General features: G+C 43.4%; 1 protein-coding gene across 12 annotated transcripts in view; it reads left to right on the forward strand.

The window, feature by feature from the left end:
- Window positions 1-25,359, forward strand: part of ARHGEF9 (Cdc42 guanine nucleotide exchange factor 9) — a gene marked incomplete at its 5' end in the record, with an annotated part of 311,752 nt that overhangs the window by 228,833 nt on the left and 57,560 nt on the right. For all 12 annotated transcript variants that reach the window (XM_084638628.1, XM_084638624.1, XM_084638634.1 and 9 more), the window contains 2 exons: window positions 10,192-10,383; window positions 24,566-24,745. In XM_084638628.1, coding sequence (XP_084494754.1) covers window positions 10,192-10,383; window positions 24,566-24,745 — 372 coding nt within the window. The remainder of the gene's footprint in view (window positions 1-10,191; window positions 10,384-24,565; window positions 24,746-25,359) is intronic.

Raw genomic sequence — 25,359 nt, forward strand, 5'->3', positions numbered from 1 at the left:
GTACCCAGGCTGCTGCTGCTATTTTTTCATAGGACAAAATAGTGCTGGGTATAGCAGTCCAGGCTGATGATCCAGGCTTATTCCTGATCCTGGTCATTGGCCCAAATTCCCTATGATGACAGAGGATGGGAGCCTGGAGAGACGACCTAAGAGTACACTGAGTGGGAGTGATGGCAGGCAGTCCAGAAAATTGTGTCCAGATCTCCTTGTCTGAGTGAAAGGCACCCAAGCCCAGGGCCTGGTGGCTGCCGTGAACTGGGGCTAGGGAAGAATGGAAATCTCAGATGAAGCTGGAAAAAGGAGGGCTCTAAAGTGTTTGCAGTTTCTTTTAAAATCCGCATTAAAAATTTCCATAGCCTTTGTAACCAAATGATTTGGGTCCAGTGCTGCTATAGCTGGAGTCAATGGGCTGTAACCCCAGGTGGTGCCGGCAGCAACAAGGGCCAGGTTCAAGATGTAGGAGTTCCTCTTAACAATACAAAATGGAACCAACTTGAGCCCACACCCACTCTCCAGCGCTGAGTCTGTTTATAATAAAAGAAAACTTGTATTCAAAGGGAACGGGAACTCAGCATTAATTTGGGAAAACACTGCAACAGTGACGCAAAAGCATGCAAACCATAAGTAAACCCAGTGTCCTTTGGCTCAGTGTCCCATCTTGTGGTGTGCAAGTCCCTTTAACATGGCGCTCCTTGTCCCGCCGCTGCATCCCGCTCCCAGTTGGCTGTGCATGGTCAGCAAAGACCCAGAGTTCAGAGGTGCATCCGTGTGGCTTCACCTCTCACCCCTGAAAGGCGCTGCGGGGGGGGCTTCAAGCAATGCCTCCAGTGCTGCTGCTGCGCGCAGCTGGTCACCGCCTCTGCAGCTGGCTTGCTGCTGTCTCTGCGGCCGTCTCCACCAGAGCCGCTGGACTCCGCTGCTGCTGGCCGCCGGCTGCCGCTGTTCTCTCTGCCCCCTCCGTCACTGTTACGCTCTCGCTGCTGTGGCTTGCCGCTCCCTGTCTGCCACCTCTCTGTTGCCGCCTTCCAATGTTCCACCACTCAGCCCAGTTCTTCGTGGCCCCACTGGGGAGTGGGGAATCTCTCTGCTAGGGGGCAGCCTCCGAGTTGTCTCACTGCAACGCGGACTCCGCACCAGGACTGAGGCTTAGCCCCGAGACCTGCCCCTCCGTGATTTCAGCTCTAGTAATCACTGAACAGAAACAAGGGCTCTCAGAGTTTGAGCAGCTTCATCTTTAAGTTTAAACGCTGGAGGAGAGTGTCAAATGGTGTCTGGGACTCTTTAAACAGAGTCCACATCACCTGCTAGGAACACCTGTCCCCACCCACTCTGGTTTTTCACTGGCATTTGGCGTCCATACGCCTTGCTTAACAAGTGAGGTTCCCTTGAGGGTGAGCCCTTTAATCAGGGCATGCTAAGCACAGTTCTGCTGCCCTTTACTCATACCCACAGGATAACATTTCACGACCCCCTGCATTCAATAATAAAGTGAGTTTTAACTCAAAAGAGCTAACGTGGTTCACTTTGGCAAAGCGACTGTGTGTAACCCTCCCCAGCCCGAACGCGGCACAGCTACTTCTCAGCAGTAACCTCCAGGCAAGAAGGTACAGAAGGAAATGAGGGTTCATACAAAAGCAATTGAATTCCCAAAGCTATAGTCTACATTCAGTTTATGTATAAGCTTCTCTATGTCCCCCTTCACCATAGCACCTGAACACCTCAAAAACATTCGTAAGACACCCGCCTAGTAGGAAGGATTGTTTGACAGCTGGAGAACCAGAAGCTCAGAGAGATTGTGATTAACCCAAGGACACATGGGAAATATGTGGCAGAGCTTTGAATCCAACTCAGATCTCCTGAGTTCCAAGCCAGACCATAGAATGATCCTTTCTCTCAAAGAACGACTCTTATCAGAATTGCTAACCACTCTGTACAGGCATCAAGGTTAGACAGCAAGGGAAGGCTGGTTTTATGCAGTGCCAAGTGAACATAGGAGTTCTGGAAAGTTTGGATCAATGCAGATAAACACTTAAAAAGTAGAATGCTTCCCCAAAAGGTCTAAACCTTTAGGGTTAGCAAAACGAGGCTGAAGTTCTTGTGAGAAAAGACTGATAGAGTTTCCTGATACTTCTGAATTCTGGTTCCAATCAAACCTAGAACAAAACAAAACCAAACCCAGTAAAATATTAATCAAATGTTCCCAAAGTGCAAAAATGTCCAGAGATTAAGATCAGAAACAAAAATGTTGAAATACCATGAGAGATGGCCTCTCCTTTTGAATCAGAGGCACAAAATGTAGAGTATGTGCTGTAGAGGCTATGTGCTGGTAACTGTGAGTTATGTTTGTTTTCTGTGTCTTGCACCTTTAAATGAAAGGAAATTCGCTGCCTGCTGTGTTCTTAAGCAGTTCAGGCTGGATCATACTAAAGTGAAGGACATATTCTGCTTTCTCTCATCTGGAGACTGTACCTTCATTCTTTCTTTCTTTGTTGTTTTTCCTCAATCCAAAATAGAACTCAGCTAGACTAAAAATTACACGTTTAACCTTTTTTGTATAGGAAACCAAATAGAAAATAGCAGACAGCTGATGCAAAAACCTGTCATCACAGGGGTCCTCATATTGTGAACTCCAAGCATTCAAACACCATGACTTAGGCCTCCAAAATCACAAGATTGACTTAAACATCATGAGAGTTTTAAAAATAATAAATGTTGGATTCCTATTTGCCTTTTGGATTCTGAGCCTTTGGGGTTCATGCTTTCACACTCTTGTCTACAAGCACAAGGACCAAAAACTTACCTTTTTTGTTTTTGAATGACAGCTGAGATTCTCACATGATGACCTGCCTCCAGGAGCTGGTACTTTAAGAAAGGTTTCAGAGTAACAGCCGTGTTAGTCTGTATTCACAAAAAGAAAAGGAGTACTTGTGGCACCTTAGAGACTAACCAATTTATTTGAGCATGAGCTTTCGTGAGCTACAGCTCACTTCATCGGATGCATACTGTGGAAACTGCAGAAGACATTATATATACAGAGACCATGAAACAATACCTCCTCCCACCCCACTCTCCTGCTGGTAATAGCTTATCTAAAGTGATCACTCTCCAGGAAGGTGAGTGTGTGTGGTTTTTGGAGGGGGGGGGTGAGAAAACCTGGATTTGTGCTGGAAATGGCCCACCTTGATTATCATACACATTGTAAAGAGAGTGGTCACTTTGGATGGGCTATTACCAGCAGGAGAGTGAGTTTGTGTGTGGGGGGGGGGGGTGAGAAAACCTGGATTTGTGCTGGAAATGGCCCAACTTGATTATCATACACATTTTAAGGAGAGTGATCACTTTAGATAAGCTATTACCAGCAGGAGAGTGGGGTGGGAGGAGGTATTGTTTCATGGTCTCTGTGTATATAATGTCTTCTGCAGTTTCCACAGTATGCATCCGATGAAGTGAGCTGTAGCTCACGAAAGCTTATGCTCAGATAAATTGGTTAGTCTCTAAGGTGCCACAAGTGCTCCTTTTCTTTTTACTTTAAGAAAAACATCTAATATTGCAAGACTTGCAATAGCACCATGAGATTGACAACAGTGCGGTCCCAATCTGGTATGGAGACTTTGCCAGTCTGAATTTGTTGACCTGCAAGAAGCACTTTAATGATGGGAAGAGGATAATATGAGGAGAGACTTAGAACTTTAGCTGGCATGAGCTGAGGGTTTAATATGAACATTTGCTCTGTTTGATTTTGAAGGTGTATTTGGGTTTGAATAATGATGATCCCATCACTAGGATTTCTCTCCCAACAGAGCACCAGTGCAATTCTTTGTTCTAGAATTTTAGCCCTGTTTCTATTCCAAGCATGAACCCATGGTCTTTAAAGCATACTCTCCCTCCCCCCCCGGCCCAGGTGCCCCCCAGGAAAATCAGTGTGATCAATGTAGCTAAAACAGCCCCCAGAGAACACTTTGAAAGCCTACCCCCACCATGTCAAGTTACTCAGAAGCAGGACACGGTGGTTTATTTTTCAGTGTAACACATTTCTCTGCTTGTGTATGTGCAACATTGCTCCCTCCAGTCTCTATAAAGAGCTCTTACACAGGGGGATGCACTGTTCACATTGCTGGAGGAATAGCCCCACTGGGAAGAACCATGCTATGCGACTGGCTATCAGTTGTCCCTGCAGACTCTGTTCAGGGGCAGTTTTCTTATCTCATTTTCAGGTGCTGGGAAGGAGGCTCTGTATAGCTGAGTTTTGCATCTTCTGCTTGAGCTCCAATCCAGTGCGTCAGGCACCCAGGCAGAGGGAACAAAGGGCGTCATCAACCCAATGTTCCAGTTCTGGCCATTTGGCAGAAATCCTGCAAAATGCCCTTGGCCAAGGAAATTTCTCTCTGCCAGGAACCCTACACAGCCTGAAAAGTGGGTGGTGCTGGGTGGGAAACAGAGCATGGCCAAGTTTACCAGGAGATGGAATGATTCAAGTCCATCTTTTCAGCAGCCTCCACTGTGGCAGAGATCTCCTATGGAAATCAAAGCTGTCCCACCCAGCAGAAAACCCAGAGGGGGCAAACAGAGCTACTGCTGCTTGCCCTGCCTCAGAGTGAATCCCCCCCTATGGTATGAGGAGGGAGCGGAGGTTAGCAATAGGGGATCAGGGGTGTCTAGCCCCTCTCTACACCGGCATTTGGTTCCTTTTTGCTAATTACTGCCCAGTTATGTCTTGGACTTACACTGCTTCTTAGCATGGGGCTTGCTGATGGCTTCTGCCAGGTAAATGCCACATTTGCCCTTTGCAATAATCATTGTGTTTGGCCCTGGCATTGCTGCTGCCGGACTCATTACTGTGATGGAAGGGGGCAAGGATTCTGCATCCGTACTCCCCTGGTCCGCCTATGCACTAGAACATAAAAAACAGGAACTGACAGGCGTATTCACTGTGTTTCTTTTCTGCTCCATCACACAAGACATTAAACTGACTCTTGGGTCTATTGACATGGGGACAGGTACAAAGCATTAGTAGTCAGTGTATGGTTTCCTTATATAACAGAAGAACAAAGGTGTTGTTTTGAGGGAAAGAGGGACTGCTTCTGTTTTCACTTCACTTTCTAGTCTGCCAAGATCCCCAGGTGCCTCAGGCATCCTGAAGTGCAGTAATAACTACGGCGTCACAAGGCAATGCTAGGGAAATCTGCAGTATTGGGGCAGGGACATCGGTGAGAGGATGTGGTTGGTAGGATGATTAGAATAGTCAAGACACCTGGATTCTATTCCTGGATTGGCCAGGATCACTAGGCATGTGGTCTTTGCTTCGGTTTCCTCATATGTAAAGTGGTTATAATAACACTGAGCTAGATTGTGTCTTTAGGCACAGTCCTGAGCAAGAGGTGGTGGGCAGGGTGCGTCCTCTGCACCGAGGAACAGTGTCCTGACCCAGTGCTGTCAGGGACTAGGGGGGTGCATTGTAATTTACTCAATGTCTGGGTAGCCCACACAGGGGTAAAAGAGGTGTTCTTACTCCTCTGTATGTCTCTATGCAGGCAGGCACAGACAATATAACAGCCAGTCGAGCTTGTATCATCATAATAATTCCTAGCTGTTATAATACCTAGCTTTTGATCTCAAAGCACTTTACACAGGAGGTGAGTGTCATTATCCCCTTTTTACTATGGGGAAACAGAAGCACAGAGATGAAGTGACTTGCCCAAGGTCACCCATTAGGCCTTTTCCTGTGAGTCATGGTCCAATGCCTTATCTATTAGACCATACTGCCTCTCTCATAGCGAGACGGTTAATTTTATTCATGTTTGTAAAGTGCTTTATGATTCGCGGATACAGCTCACTGTGGGCTCAATCCTGCTCTCACTGAAATCAGTGGGAGTGTTTCCATTGATTTCAGTGGGCACAGGATCAAGTTGTGTATAACTGGAAACTATTACTAGCATTTGTTAAAAAGGTGGGCCTGTCAATATTGCTTTAGTATCACAATTTATGTACGTGTGTAAAAAACCCTTATAATGCACAGAATTCTTTAATTTTTTTAAAATAGTAGCTAAAACTTGGATTATGTATGTATTTATTTATTTTATTGTAAACATTCCTTTCCAGCAATCTGAAGTACCCAACATTTGTCTGTCTCTCCAGGCATTTGGGCCACTATCATCACTTTGGTATCCTAGTGCCTAAGAATTAGAAATTCAAAGTAACTTAAACCAAAAATGAAAATGACCAGTCAGTTGTCACAGCCCAGATTAAGTGGAAAAAGTAACTGTACTGCATAAATGGGGAAAAGTGAGGCTTTCTATTGCATATGTCAGTTCTCTTATCTGCCATGTGGATCTCTGTGTTGTGGTTCACTTCCCCCCAGCATGATTCTCTTGTGTTCCTGTGATCTCTTATCCCTGAGGAAGATCTCTACTGCCTACTCTGTGGTTGAGACATCTGGCAAGTATAGCAGGAAGGATAATTTTTCCCTTATTGTTGAGAAGAACATTTTTATTCTTTTGTGTTTACTATATCACTAGAAGTGCTCACAAAGAGGTGGGTATTCTCCAAAATCTCCAGTTCCTTGACCTTTAAAGCTGACTGTGGGAAGACAAAACACTGGAGCTGTGATAAAAGAGATGTTGCTGAGCACAATGTAATCATCAGTTAGAAAAACAGAAAAAAATCCAGAATAAAAAGGTTGTGCCATTTTTTTTCCTTTGGCAATTTAAAGGGACAGTCAATTTAAAAATCATATATTGGAAACAAAATTCCTTATCCATAAATATTTAGCTTATTAAATCTGAAAGAATAATAAAAAAATAATTTTTATCTTCACTCTTTATGCTTTTTTTTAACTTTGTGCCTTTTTCTCAGCTTGGACAATGAGTATTCATAAAGTCAGTTTCATATTTGTTTATAGGTAGATTTACTTACAGGTTCTCAGGAATGCAATTTTTTTTTTGAGGCACTGGAAAGGAAAATGTGTTTATTTGAAAACAACTTTCTGTTAGAATGTTTTTATCATGAGAACGTTTCTGTTGAGTTTGGGATTTACAGAATGTTTGTACATTCACTAAATGCTGGGCATTATTTGAGTTGATAAGTAAAGTGGGACAATTTTTTTTTCTATTTCTTCTTTTGTCAAAAAATGCACTTTGGAGGGCCTTTGGTAAATAGTTTGGGTTTGGAAATTTATTTATTTTTTTGAAAGAGTCAAAATGTTTCACTTTGACCATTTTAAAACATTTTATGTCACCTTTTCAAAATTTAAAATGTGGCCAATTTAAAAAGAAAAACAGAAAAAGATGAAAAACACCAGAAACAGCCAAATTTGTGGGGGAGGGAGGGAAGAAAAGTGTTTTGAGTCAATTCAAAATGTTTTGGTCGATTCTTTTAGTTCGTCAATTTGATGAAAAAATGTTTTTCAATTCAAATAGATCCAGGTTTGTTTTGTTTTATTTTATTTTATTGGTTGTCCTATTGTATGAAATATATAGACCAAAGGTGTGAACATAACCCAGTCAGTGTCCAATATTAATTAGTGTGACACAAGGTCCAGGCTTTGGTATATAGAGACCTCAGCCTGCTTAGTGCTGTGGCAAACACGCTATTAAATATCCTTTTATCCTGTTAAAGATACAGACAAGGGAAAACAGTTAAAGCATTTGAGATGTTAAAGTATTAAGTAAGGCTTTAATTTTAACAACATCCCCTGTTCCCTTTACTTGAGAGAGTTTTAGAAGGAATGAAAAACCTTGTTGGACAGTCTCTTAGATGGTATCAAAGATGGTAATAACTGGCCTATTGGGGGAAAGAGAAGAAGCTAGCTGAGATGGATTGGAGCTGTTGATTTTGCTGCTGTTTTTAAAGTCCAATCCTGTTTCATCTCAGGTGGTGTTTGGGGTCAGATGGAGTGGGTAGGTGTGCAGTGTCATCGCATTTCTCTCTCTTTAGATTGGTCTGGTTAGGACGTCCCTGAGGATTAGGGAAATGAAGGATCGGGGTCTCAGGAAATGGGAGTTAAGGGGTGGCCACCATGACGGTGAACCTTGCTGTAGTAGCCTCCATCTTTCTTTCTTTTCATCTGGTTTTCTATATTCCCCCTCCAAATCTCTTTCTTTAAGGACCCACAGTGGGAGTGGTGGCTGGAATAGCCCACTGCATCATTATTTTGTCCACCAATTATGGTTCGTTAATTTCCGATTCTACATCTTTTGTTTTTGTTTTTCTTTAACCTAGCATGATTTCAACATAGTCCTTGAATTATATCAGCATGGCCTTTTTTATTTGGCATAATTTAGTTTCTCTATCTGGTTCTTTTGCCCCTGTTCATAACATTCATTATGGAAATCAACTTGACTTAGTTTTTATTGACATTTGTTCTACGTTATTGTAACATTTTATGAACTTTTATAGACTTTTTACAATTAATTGCACAACTAAGGTAAATTTGTAGGTCTCTAAACCAAAAAAATTCATTATTCACTCAGCTCTAGTTAATAGTGCCTTTTACCCAGTTTCTAGTTTACGGCAAATGTGACAAATGGAGGGTTTTTATTAACAACTAGATTTGTATACTTGCAAATGCTCTGAGGTTTTCCTCAGACATAAGAATTAGCTAGCAGCCAGATATACTTTTTATTTTGGGAGATCACTGCATACTATGTTGACTTGGCGATGAAAGGGAAGTTTACTGTTTTGAAAACATAGCAACCCTTATTTGTTGTTTTTTTGCAAGCAATACAACTTTAGAATGTTCACTGGCCAATCCAAACCCTTTGAGAATGTTCACCAGCCAATCCAAACTCACCCTCATTCCACAAACACTTTTCAGAAATTCTGTTCATCCCAGGAATTGGGTATGGACCATCGTGCAATTCCCACAACAGAATCTCTTGATGTTAAGGTAGGGCACTCTGGCTGAGGAAGGCTTCTTATGAGAAACATAAAGATCAGCGGAAACTGCAATTGGAATGAAAATCAGTATTCATTCAGACCTCATATACTATAATGTTTATGTAAACCTCAATGTCCCATCAAGGTTTAGACTTAATTGAAGTTCAGATACATTCCGATTTCTGAACCAGACATACTTTGCCCTTTTCAAATCAGTCTTCTGTGGTGAAAGCAAACAGCTTATTCCTCCTTCAAAAGATTTATTCCTTTCACAGCAGATCCCAAATGGTGTTATATGAGACACAGGAGATTTAATGGTATATGCCTGACACAGGTATCTGTTTAAAGTGGGTTGATTCTATGTATGGGTTTGTTTTGGTTCAATGACCTTTACAGTGTTAATTAGACCCCATCTTCTTCATTTAATTAAATTATTATTATTTTATGTTTGGGATCAAAATTGACCTGACATAAAGTTATCTATTTATTAAGGGAATTCAGCCCTGTACTGCAGCCACTTTGAGCCAGCTATGCTGGTGCAAAAAAATGGCTTCAAAGGGGCTTTAAGATCCTGCAGGGAATACCCTGGTGCAGGAGGCCTTCCTGCGAGATGCAGGGCTGGCCACAGTGACTCAAGCTGGAGCCACTGACATAGTGGATGTTCCAGAGGCAGGAGGAAGTGTGGCTGGGGAGCATTCCTAGCTATTTACCCTACAACCACATAAAGCCCATATTGGCTATGGCAATCTCAGTGCAATGTAGGGCAGCCCTAATCCTTGCCCTAACCAGCTGTACTGTTCCCCTTCCGCTGGCAGCCTCAGGATAGGGAAGGCATATGCTGTTCCCTTCGGTCCCTATGCTGGGCTCTGCACTGCTGCAGGGATGAATTTAGATCTATCCATTGTAACTGGAACCTTTGCAGTTAATAATCAGCACCTTGAATATCATTTGCATCTGGAGTGGCATCCCATTCAGAGCATGGGGCACAGGTAGAAAATGCTCCCCTCTAGCTTTCTCTTCTCAGAAGGAGAGTAACAGCTTTCTGCACTACCTGCAGATTTAAAGTGACCTTCTAGATCAGATCCATGCAGTGTGCACTGCAAGAGTCTAGCCTAGAGGGAATGCAGGCATGGATGACGAGGGTGGGGCCCACATCCAAGAGGACAAGCTGTGTTGAAAGCTAAAAGTTGCTATCCTATTTTTCTTCTCCAATATTCCTCTCTATAATTTCCCATTGTTACCATGCCTATTTTTATTAATTGGGCTCCTGATACTTTTACTAATAAATGTATTGCCATTCCCTCTTCTTCCTCACAGCTATGGGTGAACCAAGAAGACGGAGTAGAGGAAGGAACCAGCGAAGTACAGAATGGCCATTTGGATCCAAGCGCCGACTGCCTCTGTCTCAGCAGAACCCTTCAGAACCGAGACCAGATGAGAGCCAATGTAATCAATGAAATCATGAGCACAGAGCGCCACTATATCAAACACCTCAAGGACATTTGTGAGGTACGTGGGGGCTGTGGGGAGTCTTCAGTTGCTAGAACAAAGAAGAATAGTGTGTGACCAGGATCCAGATATCTAGACTGTAAGTGGGTGGTGGGGAAAGAGAGAGAGAGAATCTCCAGGCTTCATCAAGAGACTTGAGTCTTGTTTTTAAGTGCAAGGAAAGGTCATTAAGGGACAGGATTGGCCAAGCCACCGTGTGAAGCATCACATCAGCCTTTAGAGCAATACGCTACTTCCAGTCATCAACAAAAAGAAAATGAGGGCCAGCCACACTGTTCTATTCTTTCACCCAGGTTTGGGGCCTGACCACAAAATGCTTATTCCTAACCATCACCAATGATTCAAAGACCTGGAAAAATCACAGGAAATTCCTACATTAAACGATTGTTTTAGGTTATTGTACAGTTTGTTGTTGTTGTCATTTTTTATGATTGAATTTATTTTATTTGGTACCCATAAAAGAAGAGATTTTACGAACTGTGGCTGGGAACTGCCGTAGACAAGGGCTTTGAAATTCACCCACCCTCCCACAAACATCTTTGCCAGTCTGCCACATTCCTGTGCCTTCAGCACGACCCTGCTGTTTCAGTCACGGGCTCCCCACACATTTCTGCCAATGCAACACAATCCCCAACTGCTATCCCAGTCCTAGGCTCCCCACAAAGCTCTGCCACTGCACCCTAATCCTGACTCAAAGCCCCCACTGCTACTCCAGTGCTGCATGCTCACACCGCTCTGTATAAGCACACTCTAGGCCAGCCTCACCCTCTTGTACCTTTTGTGAATTTACTTTCATCCTGACTTGGATCATCGCTTTCTGTTCTTGTCCTTAGCCTCTCTCCCCACTCCCACGCCAGACGGATAGATATCTGTACCAAGTCATCATGTGTTTGTAGTTGTGTACAAAACTAGAGTGAGGGCTCCAAAGTCTTTTCACCTGCTGACCTAAGCCTGGTTGAACCTGGCTTTCCACAATCAAAAATTCAGTCCTGCACTAATCCACTATTCCATCTAGCCTTATCTACTGGAAGGGGATGGCTCATATCCAAATAACCAGGCTTACAATACTTAGGATGCCTGAAACCAAAGGCTGGATACTGAGAAGGTTCTGCTCCTTCTGAGGTAGATTGAGTTCCAAGCACTTTAATGTGTAGAAATCATTCAGCTGAAACCTTCAAAACCAAGATCCTGTTGCTCTCCATAGACATTAAAGATCCTGTGACAGTTTTTTTGTAAAAGTAGGTGGATTGTCACTTTCATTGATCATACCTACCTCTCCTCCCACAGCTATCCAGCTTGCAATGCAATGCCTTTCTCTCTCCAGGGATGGCTGTGTGTGTGTGTGTGATATCTATGAGTAAGGACTGAAATGAGAACAGATTTAGCTGAAAATTGAGTTCAAATTAATTAAAAGTGGGACTATTAAGAAAATGTTCTGACTTTTTTTCATACCCATCCTACTAACAAACGGCCAGATTTTTATCCTTCAGACATTCCGTAGAATTAAAACTCAGTGCCAGCTACCTTTGAATGTACATGTGAAGAAATTAGGGGGTGTAATTAAAGAAAGATTAGTATCAGTTGCTTTTGCCTATCTTTCCTATTATGTTCACAACTTTCCTTTATTCAAAATGGCTGCCATTTCCTCTAATTTACAATGGGATTGAAACTCCCCAAGGGGATTGGAGTGACATGTGCCCTCACTACATTTTCTCACTGTGCGAATTAAATAAATATAGTTGTTTAATTATATTATGTACAATCTAAAGGATCCCCCAGGTTGCTTGTTATCAAGGTTTGAAGTCTGGACCTTGAGATCCTCTGCTTAACCTTCATTAAGCTACAGTAACTGTTATCTTCAGTGTGGAGAACTACACACAAGTTATTAATCTCCTTCACTATATAGCACAACACCTTAATTACAGCCTCAGCAACATTAGCAAATATTCAGATTGACACATGTACACAGGTTAAGTGTGCAGTGTGTCGTGTTGTAACACATGAGGTTATAATTACAATTTTGTGTTATACTGTAAGAGAGGTTAATGTGTTGTGTGTACCATGCTTCCTTATAAGTCGGAGGCAGAAGTAAGTTCCTTGTGATGAAATGGAATCTGTTATTGTCAGAAGGAACATGCTGTGGTGAACATTAGAATGTGGTTAAGAGGTTGTCCCTCGGCATTTCCTTCTATTTAGAATTTGTGTTGAGGGGATTTAAGGGATGGAGGTTTATATATAGGGCCAGATCCTCAGGTGATGTAAATTGGTGTAGCTACATTGACTTCAGGGGAGCTCTGTTGAGGATCTAGCCCATAGTTTCTAAAGTGTATTGGGATCTGTCAGAATAAATGGTACTATAGAAGTATATTGTTACCATGAACTCTATGAAAATTAGAAATCAGATTCCTACCATAACACAGCTAGAAAGGAAATGGTTTTCCTGTGCTGCAAAAGTTGTTGAGATTTCAAAAAATGTCCTTGTCCCGCAATCAGGATGAAAAAGCAAAATCTCAAAAAATTTTACAAACTGAAAATCTGGGTTGTTTTTTTTTATAAAAAGTTGGAATCTAAACATTTCATCTCAGTAATTTTGAAACATTTCCTTTAGCTTTCAATCATTTTTATTTATTTTTAATTTTTACTATAATCAGCTTATATTTCAAAATGAAAAGTCATTTCAGACTGGAAAACCAGAATTTCTTATTTTGAATATGTTGAAATGAAAAGTTTTGACAACTTCAAAACCTTTTTTCAAAATGTTTTCTGGTCAAATTTGTCAGAACTGACCCTTTCCTGGGAAAAGTTTGGATTTTTAATCGGCATTTTCAGAGAAAAAAAGTTTTGGTGAAAAATTCCTGACCACCTCTACTCTCTAAGCCAGATGTATCCATTTTTCTAATGTTTTCAGACAAATATTGATTGCCTTTGAGTGAAAGGAATAGCCCCTTTCTTTTTACAGCTCATTCACTCTCTCTTCACCCATCCTCCTTCTTTCAGAGCTTCATCCTCCCCTTAGTCTTAAAGACCTATAATCAAAGTCCTTTGCTTTGAATTCATGCCACTGATAGTTTAAAATTTAACAGTCCTGTGCCCAACCTCTGCAGAATCAATACTGAAAAGTCTCTAATGACTTTATCTCATTTGCATAAACTGGTCCTGTTTCTGCTGATGAGGCAAAGCAGAAGGGAGATTTTTCATGCTTTTTCAATTGTGGAAGAATCTTGGGATTTCAATTTGGGGGCAAGTCAGTTTGATTCAATTATATTGTTTCAATGAAAGGTGTTTGACCTAAACAAGCAGCGAAGTATTGCAGCAGCTTTACTGTGTATCGTTTCTTTGCCTCCTCTGGCATTTTTCTGTTCAACAAAAGAAAATCTGAATTTACCACTTGCCAGCTATGTCACTGGGCTTTTCAGGGCCAGATTTTCAGCTGATGTATATAGGGATAGCTCCACTGACTTCAGTGGAGCTACATGGATTTACACAAGCTGAGGATCTGGCCCATTGTGTCAGGAGATGTGTATCTCCATGACTCTCGTCTTGCTGTGAATTATACCAAATAGAATTGTAGGATAAATCTTACCAGAAGGTGGAGTACCAATAAAGGGTTCAGATGCCTTTGTAAACTAGAGAAGACTGAAATGAGCATTCTCATTTGCAAATGTGATAGGTCATGCGTTGCAGGAGAGAAGCTCACCTTGCTCAAAGTAAGTGTGCAAATCAGAGCAATCGGTTTGCTCCGAGAAGGCTGGGAGACAGCTTAATCTCTCCAGGTTCTATCCAAATAAGTTGACTTGACTGCATGCTTTTGTGCTTAAGTGGAGTGTGACTAGACTTAGAGATAGCTAGGACAGCTTGATCTCCTGTCAGTGCTGCAGGGTGAACACAGAGGTGTTATCCTATGCTGCAGAGTGAATAGTCTTCTGATAACAAGCTGATGAGAGACAGAAGTGCTGCTGACATAGGCAAACTTTACAAATCCCCCTACTCTGATTTCTAGGATGTCAGGGAAAGCATTGCATTATTCTACATTGAGTCATATGGAAGAAGGAATCTGACAGGCTAATGAAAGTCAGGACTGAGTTTAGTATAGAGTATAGCAGCATGAGCCAGGTCTCGCTGCTAAGATGTAATCACATAACATCATCTAAAATCAAGGAAACATCTCAAGAAATGCAGTTGTACTAGATTGCTTCAGGTCTTGGGTGATTCAGGGCACTCGCCCTGCAGCTTCCAGTCTCAGAACACACCCAATGCCAGTATGTTTTGGAGCTTCACAGGACTATTATTTATTAGATCCAAAAAAACAACATTAAAAGAACATTAAGATTGCAAAGTCCAGTGCTCAAGAGTTAGGAAATGCCAGTGTTAAAGCTGCCCATTGCCTCTTTAAACTGAGATTTTTCAAAGACTTATAACTTGGCCAAATTTGGGTGTATTTTCAGTGGAGCAGCAAAAGGCATATCCTTGCCATAAAGGTCACCCCTTTGCTACGTTGCAAGCCTTGCTCCACAGTACGGAGGCTCTAGAGCAGACTGTATGCGGAACTAGCGCAGTGGTTCTCCATGTATGTATCATTGTGTCCCACAATGTGTTATATGGGCTGCAGGTTGAGAACTACAGTGCCCTCCCTCCACTAAAACGCCTCACAGACCCCTATGATCAGTGCCCCCGTCCCAGAGACTGCTTTACAGAGCGGGGCAGGAGCAAAGCCCAGTGCACGGGGCCAGGCAGCCGGGACCCCGAGCCTCGCCCCGTGTGTGCTGGGACCGGATTTTTTTTAGCACAGAGCTGGGCTGCAGCTGTGTGCTAATTGGGCTGCGGTTTGAGAACCACTGCACTAGAGCTTCGCAAAAGAACAACTGCAAGAATTTTTTAACTATGGGCAAAACAATGTATTTCCACCCTAGCCTCATTCTCAGAAATGGCTGAACCATTTTTCAGAACTTCATAAACAAATGTAGCTTAAGTTAGTCATCTTGCATAGAGAATTTCAGCCCAAACAGACTTTGGGAAAGTAATAAGCAACAACAAAAAATAGGGTCTTATAGTGGGGAAGTGTCAGACAACCTTAACATATGCTGCACTCTAGCCCCATCTAGAATAGAAGACCTTAGATGGACAAGGCATTTTGCAGACATATAAAAAGATATAGTCCCTACCCCAAAGAGTTCACAGTCTAAAGTTTTGATCCTGAGGTGTGCGGTACACCGACACCTCCCTTTGAGCTAAAAGGCAGAGATACAAAGAGGAGTCACACTGTGGAGAACCTTGAGCATGAACATGAGGAGTTTATACTTAATGCAGAATGACTCTGGGAAGCCAGCAAAGGCATTCAAACAGTGGAGTAACATGAACAAAGTAGGTTTCAGAGTAGCAGCCGTGTTAGTCTGTATTCGCAAAAAGAAAAGGAGGACTTGTGGCACCTTAGAGACTAACCAATTTATTAGAGCATAAGCTTTCGTGAGCTACAGCTCACTTCCTCAGATGCATATCGTGGAAACTGCAGCAGGCTTTATATATACACAGAGAATATGAAACAATACCTCCTCCCACCCCACTGTCCTGCTGGTAATAGCTTATCTAAAGTGATTTCCAGCACAAATCCAGGTTTTCTCACCCTCCACCCCCCCACACAAATTCACTCTCCTGCTGGTGATAGCCCATCCAAAGTGACAACTCTTTACACAATGTGCATGACAATCAAGCTGGGCTATTTCCTGCATAAATCCAGGTTCTCACATCCCCCCACCCCCATACACACACAAACTCACTCTCCTGCTGGTAATAGCTCATCCAAACTGACCACTCTTCAAGTTAAAATCCAAGTTAAACCAGAACATCTGGGGGGGGGGGGGGTAGGAAAAAACAAGAGGAAACAGGCTACCTTGCATAATGACTTAGCCACTCCAAGTCTCTATTTAAGCCTAAATTAATAGTATCCAATTTGCAAATGAATTCCAATTCAGCAGTTTCTCGCTGGAGTCTGGATTTGAAGTTTTTTTGTTTTAAGATAGCGACCTTCATGTCTGTGATCACGTGACCAGAGAGATTGAAGTGTTCTCCGACTGGTTTATGAATGTTACAATTCTTGACATCTGATTTGTGTCCATTTATTCTTTTACGTAGAGACTGTCCAGTTTGACCAATGTACATGGCAGAGGGGCATTGCTGGCACATGATGGCATATATCACATTGGTGGATGTGCAGGTGAACGAGCCTCTGATAGTGTGGCTGATGTTATTAGGCCCTGTGATGGTGTCCCCTGAATAGATATGTGGGCACAGTTGGCAACGGGCTTTGTTGCAAGGATAAGTTCCTGGGTTAGTGGTTCTGTTGTGTGGTATGTGGTTGTTGGTGAGTATTTGCTTCAGGTTGCGGGGCTGTCTGTAGGCAAGGACTGGCCTGTCTCCCAAGATTTGTGAGAGTGTTGGGTCATCCTTTAGGATAGGTTGTAGATCCTTAATAATGCGTTGGAGGGGTTTTAGTTGGGGGCTGAAGGTGACGGCTAGTGGCGTTCTGTTATTTTCTTTGTTAGGCCTGTCCTGTAGTAGGTAACTTCTGGGAACTCTTCTGGCTCTATCAATCTGTTTCTTTACTTCTGCAGGTGGGTATTGTAGTTGTAAGAAAGCTTGACAGAGATCTTGTAGGTGTTTGTCTCTGTCTGAGGGGTTGGAGCAAATGCGGTTGTATCGCAGAGCTTGGCTGTAGACGATGGATCGTGTGGTGTGGTCAGGGTGAAAGCTGGAGGCATGCAGGTAGGAATAGCGGTCAGTAGGTTTCCGGTATAGGGTGGTGTTTATGTGACCATTGTTTATTAGCACTGTAGTGTCCAGGAAGTGGATCTCTTGTGTGGACTGGACCAGGCTGAGGTTGGTGGTGGGATGGAAATTGTTGAAATCATGGTGGAATTCCTCAAGGGCTTCTTTTCCATGGGTCCAGATGATGAAGATGTCATCAATATAGCGCAAGTAGAGTAGGGGCTTTAGGGGACGAGAGCTGAGGAAGCGTTGTTCTAAATCAGCCATAAAAATGTTGGCATACTGTGGGGCCATGCGGGTACCCATAGCAGTGCCGCTGATCTGAAGGTATACATTGTCCCCAAATGTGAAGTAGTTATGGGTAAGGACAAAGTCACAAAGTTCAGCCACCAGGTTAGCCGTGACATTATCGGGGATAGTGTTCTTGACGGCTTGTAGTCCATCTTTGTGTGGAATGTTGGTGTAGAGGGCTTCTACATCCATAGTGGCCAGGATGGTGTTATCAGGAAGATCACCGATGGATTGTAGTTTCCTCAGGAAGTCAGTGGTGTCTCGAAGGTAGCTGGGAGTGCTGGTAGCGTAGGGCCTGAGGAGGGAGTCTACATAGCCAGACAATCCTGCTGTCAGGGTGCCAATGCCTGAGATGATGGGGCGCCCGTAGATTGTAATGGATTTTTTACCTTCAGTCCTTTTGGTACGATGTCCATCTGTTTGCATTTGGAAAGGAAGATGATGTCTGTCTGTATCTGTACAAGTTTTTTCATGCAGTTGATAGATTTCCACTCCATACGGCTAAATGCAGTGCCTTGCATAATGACAGGTTTCAGAGTAGCAGCCGTGTTAGTCTGTATTCGCAAAAAGAAAAGGAGGACTTGTGGCACCTTAGAGACTAACCAATTTATTAGAGCATAAGCTTTCGTGAGCTACAGCTCACTTCCTCAGATGCATATCGTGGAAACTGCAGCAGGCTTTATATATACACAGAGAATATGAAACAATACCTATTCCCACCCCACTGTCCTGCTGGTAATAGCTTATCTAAAGTGATTTCCAGCACAAATCCAGGTTTTCTCACCCTCCACCCCCCCACACAAATTCACTCTCCTGCTGGTGATAGCCCATCCAAAGTGACAACTCTTTACACAATGTGCATGACAATCAAGCTGGGCTATTTCCTGCATAAATCCAGGTTCTCACATCCCCCCACCCCCATACACACACAAACTCACTCTCCTGCTGGTAATAGCTCATCCAAACTGACCACTCTTCAAGTTAAAATCCAAGTTAAACCAGAACATCTGGGGGGGGGGGGGGTAGGAAAAAACAAGAGGAAACAGGCTACCTTGCATAATGACTTAGCCACTCCAAGTCTCTATTTAAGCCTAAATTAATAGTATCCAATTTGCAAATGAATTCCAATTCAGCAGTTTCTCGCTGGAGTCTGGATTTGAAGTTTTTTTGTCTTAAGATAGCGACCTTCATGTCTGTGATCGCGTGACCAGAGAGATTGAAGTGTTCTCCGACTGGTTTATGAATGTTACAATTCTTGACATCTGATTTGTGTCCATTTATTCTTTTACGTAGAGACTGTCCAGTTTGACCAATGTACATGGCAGAGGGGCATTGCTGGCACATGATGGCATATATCACATTGGTGGATGTGCAGGTGAACGAGCCTCTGATAGTGTGGCTGATGTTATTAGGCCCTGTGATGGTGTCCCCTGAATAGATATGTGGGCACAGTTGGCAACGGGCTTTGTTGCAAGGATAAGTTCCTGGGTTAGTGGTTCTGTTGTGTGGTATGTGGTTGTTGGTGAGTATTTGCTTCAGGTTGCGGGGCTGTCTGTAGGCAAGGACTGGCCTGTCTCCCAAGATTTGTGAGAGTGTTGGGTCATCCTTTAGGATAGGTTGTAGATCCTTAATAATGCGTTGGAGGGGTTTTAGTTGGGGGCTGAAGGTGACGGCTAGTGGCGTTCTGTTATTTTCTTTGTTAGGCCTGTCCTGGGAGACAGGCCAGTCCTTGCCTACAGACAGCCCCGCAACCTGAAGCAAATACTCACCAACAACCACATACCACACAACAGAACCACTAACCCAGGAACTTATCCTTGCAACAAAGCCCGTTGCCAACTGTGCCCACATATCTATTCAGGGGACACCATCACAGGGCCTAATAACATCAGCCACACTATCAGAGGCTCGTTCACCTGCACATCCACCAATGTGATATATGCCATCATGTGCCAGCAATGCCCCTCTGCCATGTACATTGGTCAAACTGGACAGTCTCTACGTAAAAGAATAAATGGACACAAATCAGATGTCAAGAATTGTAACATTCATAAACCAGTCGGAGAACACTTCAATCTCTCTGGTCACGCGATCACAGACATGAAGGTCGCTATCTTAAGACAAAAAAACTTCAAATCCAGACTCCAGCGAGAAACTGCTGAATTGGAATTCATTTGCAAATTGGATACTATTAATTTAGGCTTAAATAGAGACTTGGAGTGGCTAAGTCATTATGCAAGGTAGCCTGTTTCCTCTTGTTTTTTCCTACCCCCCCCCCCCCAGATGTTCTGGTTTAACTTGGATTTTAACTTGAAGAGTGGTCAGTTTGGATGAGCTATTACCAGCAGGAGAGTGAGTTTGTGTGTGTATGGGGGTGGGGGGATGTGAGAACCTGGATTTATGCAGGAAATAGCCCAGCTTGATTGTCATGCACATTGTGTAAAGAGTTGTCACTTTGGATGGGCTATCACCAGCAGGAGAGTGAATTTGTGTGGGGGGGTGGAGGGTGAGAAAACCTGGATTTGTGCTGGAAATCACTTTAGATAAGCTATTACCAGCAGGACAGTGGGGTGGGAATAGGTATTGTTTCATATTCTCTGTGTATATATAAAGCCTGCTGCAGTTTCCACGATATGCATCTGAGGAAGTGAGCTGTAGCTCACGAAAGCTTATGCTCTAATAAATTGGTTAGTCTCTAAGGTGCCACAAGTCCTCCTTTTCTTTTTATGAACAAAGTAGTGGGCAAGGAAGGTGATTTTAGCTGCAGTATGTTGCAGGGATTGCAGATGGGAGAGTGAGAGGTAGGGAGGCCAGAGCTGAGGGTACTGAGATGGGTCCCGGCTGGGTGGTTGAAGAAGGCAGTGCCTTGGGGAAGAAACCTTAGAGCTACAGCCCTATATCAGGGCTAAAAAAAAAACTGGACTGTATACCCTGGAAGGGGGGACAGCCTGTGCGGCTCGACCGGAGGGCTGAGCTGCCAAAGACCAGCCAAGAGAACTAGCAGCCTGGGGGTGCTCGCAAGAGGCAGGTGCCACCCTGATGTAATAACAAAAAAGAAAAGCAAGTTCACACCTAACCGAGAGAAAGCCCCCCTCCCCCCTCGAAAGGAAGTGTTTGCAGGCACTATCAGAGAAAAGGGGGCATGCATGAGAGGCATGTGCTGACCTTGTTACACTTGTACATGTCATTTTGTTCTGTATTGGAGCCGGCTCACACTGTATTTTACATGTCATTTTGCTATCGTAATGCTGGTTTTCTATGCTCTCTTTTGTGGAATTTGGCTACCTCTTGCTGGGTTTGGTGTGTATTATACTGTACCCCCTTGCACTGACAGTGTACATGTCACAGGAATGACTATGCTGATGGGGGGGAACAGGAGTCCAGATATGCAGTTCTTATGCACTTTGTATACAGTGCTCACTACAGTCGGGTATTTGAGTAAGTACTATGCAGTCATGACTGTCCAAGTTTCTTTTCACATCTCATAGCCTGAGCTTCGTTCCTGTGGTTACCATTGATGCATGTGCATACCAGAATGGCTCTCAGAAGAGCCCAATAGCTCATCAGAAGCTCTGGACCCTACGTTGGTGGCCTACAGGATGAAATATTTTGAGAACCAAGCAGTGGGGATGGTCCATGAGGGGAATGAACTGTCTCACTGCTAGGAAGAGGGGAACCCACAAGCGATCGCTTGTCTAGTATATTCTCAGTTTCATTTCCTTCTTCTGTTTTCTCTCTCCTTCTCTGTGGAAGAAAAGGAAGATGGGTCACATCCCATGCCTCTTTATATACCAACTCCAGGGCTTAGAAAACTTAGCACTTAACCTCCTGCAAATATTCTCCAACTTTGCTATTCCACAGGGACAACATCAAAAAATACTTTAAAAGGAGACAGTTTGTCAGCTATTTTTAGGTCTTCATTGAGCAAAGCGTTCTCCAACATCTGCTCATCAGTCAGCTATCCCCAGCCTGAGCAAACCTGATGGAATGAGTGGCAGAAAGGTGACATTGTTTTATGCAACAAAAGTAAATTTACTGGAAAAACTCTGCAGCCTTCTAGCTGGTGCTTGCTGTGTATTATATATAATCAGTGGTCTCTTTCAATTGGTTGCTCACGTTGGAAGCTAACCATCCAAATGTAGAAACCAAATACAAGAGAAGGCTCGGGAACTTTGTTTGAATGCTGCATTTATTTATTTATTTACATTCCCCAGGCTTTGACTGACATCTCTATGGAGATTTGCTGCTTTACTCTGAGTAGCATGTGGCTTAGGCAAGCGGTGACATAGCACGTGGAGTGTGGAAAATATTCAAGGCAGTGGTCACAGTGAATAGCCAACTAGCAATGGCTGAAACCCATTTGCGTGATTCACCCACTGAATGGTTTTATAAAAGAGGAATAATAATCCTTTCCTACTTCACAGGTGGTTTGCAAGAATCAGTTCATATTGCAGAGTGCTTTGAGATCCTCATGTGGGAGTGAAAATATTATAGCAAAAATTCCCATGATTTCTACCTGGCTTGTGTCATTTATTTGCTGTAAAGCTGCCATAGCTTAAAAATTGTTCGGCTGTGAATCAGGCTGCTCCACTTCTTCAGGTCATTTCATCCTTAGAATGAGAGGGGAAACCCAAGGAGATGAGTAATTGAGTTCCAAAGCAGGTCCCTGGAAGAGCTGAGACTCAGATTCATCAATTGTGTAATGTATTTCATGATCAAACCCTAGGCTAAGGGAGGAAGAGAGGATTGTCTCCAAAGGCAGCTATGGTCTGGTCTGATATGATGTTAGCTAAACTGGACATTTAGGAAGTTGGCCGTTAGCCAGGATGTCTCAAATCATATTTATAATTTCATCATCTTTTTAAAGTCGTCATTCCAGGAAACCACTTGGTGAACCTAACGTGCAGTTTATTATCCCTTTCTAATATTTATCATTGTTCAACATCAGCTGTGTGTCACCAGCTAGTGGTTCATCTGCATGACTCAGTTCCCAAATTCAGCTGTTCAGCTGAACCTTCCAGCACCTTTCTTTACTTTGCGGGATGAGGAAACAAGTATAAGGTTTCAACTTACAGGGCCTCAGTTATTATTGTTGTTTAAAATTAGGAAGCCTCAAGTGAGAGTGTGGCCCCACTGTGCCCAGCAACGTCTACAATTTAAATAGACAACACAAGCAAACAGTGTGAGGGAAAACAGATGCCGAGAGGCGAAGGGATTTGCCCAAGGTCACGCAGCAGGGCAGTAGCAGAGATAGCAATAGAACCCGGGTCTCCTTCCTCCCCAGGCAGTGCCCGCTGTGCTAGACTGTGCTCCTTCAACCGGTAAAGCTTAGATCTGAATACTCAGATAAATTGGTGGACTGGGAAGAAAAAAATTATCTGCAAGTAGGAAGGCAAATAAAGGGTTGTGTGTTCTAACCCTTTCCCATACTTACCTATCTTGTCTAGGACAGGGACTGTCTATTAATCTATGTTTGTACAGTGCCTAGCACAATGGGGCCTGTTCTCAGCTGGTCTCTAGGCACTACTGTAATACAAACAACAATTAATAGTAATAATAAGAGGCCGAGGGACAGGAAAAAAGGATGATCTGGTAGCTGCGGCACTAGACTGGGATTTAGGAGAACTGGGTTCAGTTTGCAGCTGTTCCACAGACTCACTTTGTGGCCTTGAGGAAGTCACTCAAACTCTCTCCACTCAGTGTCCCATCTGGGGGCAATACTTCTTCCTCTTTCTCCCATTCTTCATCTGTCTAGTTTATTTACAGTATAATTTCTCCAGGCCAGGGACTGTCTTTTACTCTGTTTGTACAATACCTAGCACAACGGGACCCCAGTCTCAGTTAGGAGTCTAGGCATTCCTAGAATACACATAATAAATAATACATTAAATAATAAAACATTATTTAATAATAAAACAATAGCCAAGAAAATGGGAGAAACGTCCCTGGCACAACCTCACTGACTTTAATGCACTAGCGTAACTGAGGAGAATCTGGGAGAATAAAAAGGAGAGGGAAAGAGAAAAGAAAATGATGCTATTTTCTTCCTCCAAGATGACATTTAACTATGGCTTTTATCTTCCATCACTGCTGTTCCCTCGTTAGGCAGCCAATAAACTGAAACCACCATCAAACCTTTATTTTTTTGTTTTGTTTTAACATTCAGTGTTCCCACACACTGACATTTTCAGAACCGCAAAACCTCCTGCCTTTGTTTCTCATACACAGGCAAATAAATAATGGTGGGATAAACCACACAGCATTCCAAGTCAGGGATGTCCCATGAGATTTGTAGAGGCCTTTGGCTAGCAGTAGGTCTCAGATACCTTGTGCTCAGTGCAGTAGCAATGGGAAGGATGGTTGCATCATGTGCTCATTCACTCTCTGTTATGAGACCAAGACCATAGAATCAGACATTAATGGAATATTCTGCAGCTTGAATGGCTGCTTCCGAGTGCCGATTACTGTGGCTGTGGAGGGGAATGAGGGTGGCCAGCCTATTGAAAGACAGACCGAGGCAGCTGTCGCAGTAGGATGGTGCGCCCTTGATCAATGTATGAGAATGTGGCACCTTTTCTGGGGACAATGGTTGCAGCAAGAACCAAAACTAATGGATTTGTTTGCATGGCGGTAATTTTTAAAGGGACTGACAGGGACAGAAATGAGTAACCAAATCCCTTTACGGTATGAAGGACCAAACGTGAGGCTTGCTCCTCTCTGCAGCATTGATAGACCTAGGAAGGCGCCGAGCACTGGTGGCTAAGCTCCTTTCAGAAGTACTCCCTTTCCACAGAAGGTGCAGGCAGAGTGCTCAGGGAAGGCGGAGTAGATCTCTGTATTGCCCTCCCTATACCTGCTTTTGAGTGGATCAGCATGTACTCCACAGCAGCTTTTGACCAAGGCTAGCAAGCCTATCAGGATGGCAGGGCCCTGCCCATGTTCCAAAGAAGCAGCCTTGCCATAACCCCTAGGGGCCACAGAGCTTCAAGGGGCCATAGTCTGTCTTGTGCTTGGCTCTTCCATGGGTGCAGGGGACAGTAACTTTTTTTGTCCATTGCTGTTTCCAAGGCCCATCTGGCATTGTGAGTGTTTGGGTTATTTTACAAATTCCTCCTCTTTCTCCTTGCAGGGTTACTTAAAGCAGTGCCGGAAGAGGAGAGACATGTTCAGCGATGAACAGTTAAAGGTCATATTCGGCAACATCGAAGATATCTACAGGTTTCAGATGGGTTTTGTCCGGGACTTGGAGAAACAATATAACAATGAGGACCCCCACCTCAGTGAAATTGGACCTTGTTTCCTGGAACATGTAAGTTTTTGGAGGGAGTGAGAAGGCAGAAGCCATTTTACATGACTGGATCATCACTGTTCTGGATGGCAGGTTCCTCAGATTACAGATCAGAGGCTACCTTGACTATTGGTTTCTTGTTGCTAGATTTGGAAATGGGCAAACTTCACAAGTGATGCATAAGGTTATAGGACATAGGAAACACAGGAACAACAAGAGGGATAACAGTCAGTGAATCTGCTCAACGTCTTACATGTCTCGACCCAATTGCAAGGGGTACGAGGTATGAACAGGAAGATCTGGGAGTATTAGTACTAAGTAGCTAAATTATTATTTACTAGGCATCATTGAGACGTGGATAAATCTCATGACTGGAATATTGGTATAGAGGGGATAACTTGTTCAGGAAGGACAGGCAGGGAAAAAAGGGAGGAGGCATATATATTCTTGATGTGTAATACACTTGTTCTGAGGTCTAGAAGGAGGTGACAGGCAGACCAGTTGAAAGTCTCAGGGTGAAGATAAAAGGGGAAAAAAGCAGGGACAGCATCCTGGAAGGGGACGTAAGGAAGAAGAAGTAGATGAGCCATTTCTGGAGCAAATAACAGAAAAGCCAAACCACAAAAACTGGTAGT

The sequence above is a fragment of the Lepidochelys olivacea genome, assembly GCF_965140295.1.
Source record: "Lepidochelys olivacea isolate rLepOli2 genome assembly, chromosome: 9".
NCBI classification, from domain to species: Eukaryota; Metazoa; Chordata; order Testudines; family Cheloniidae; genus Lepidochelys; species Lepidochelys olivacea.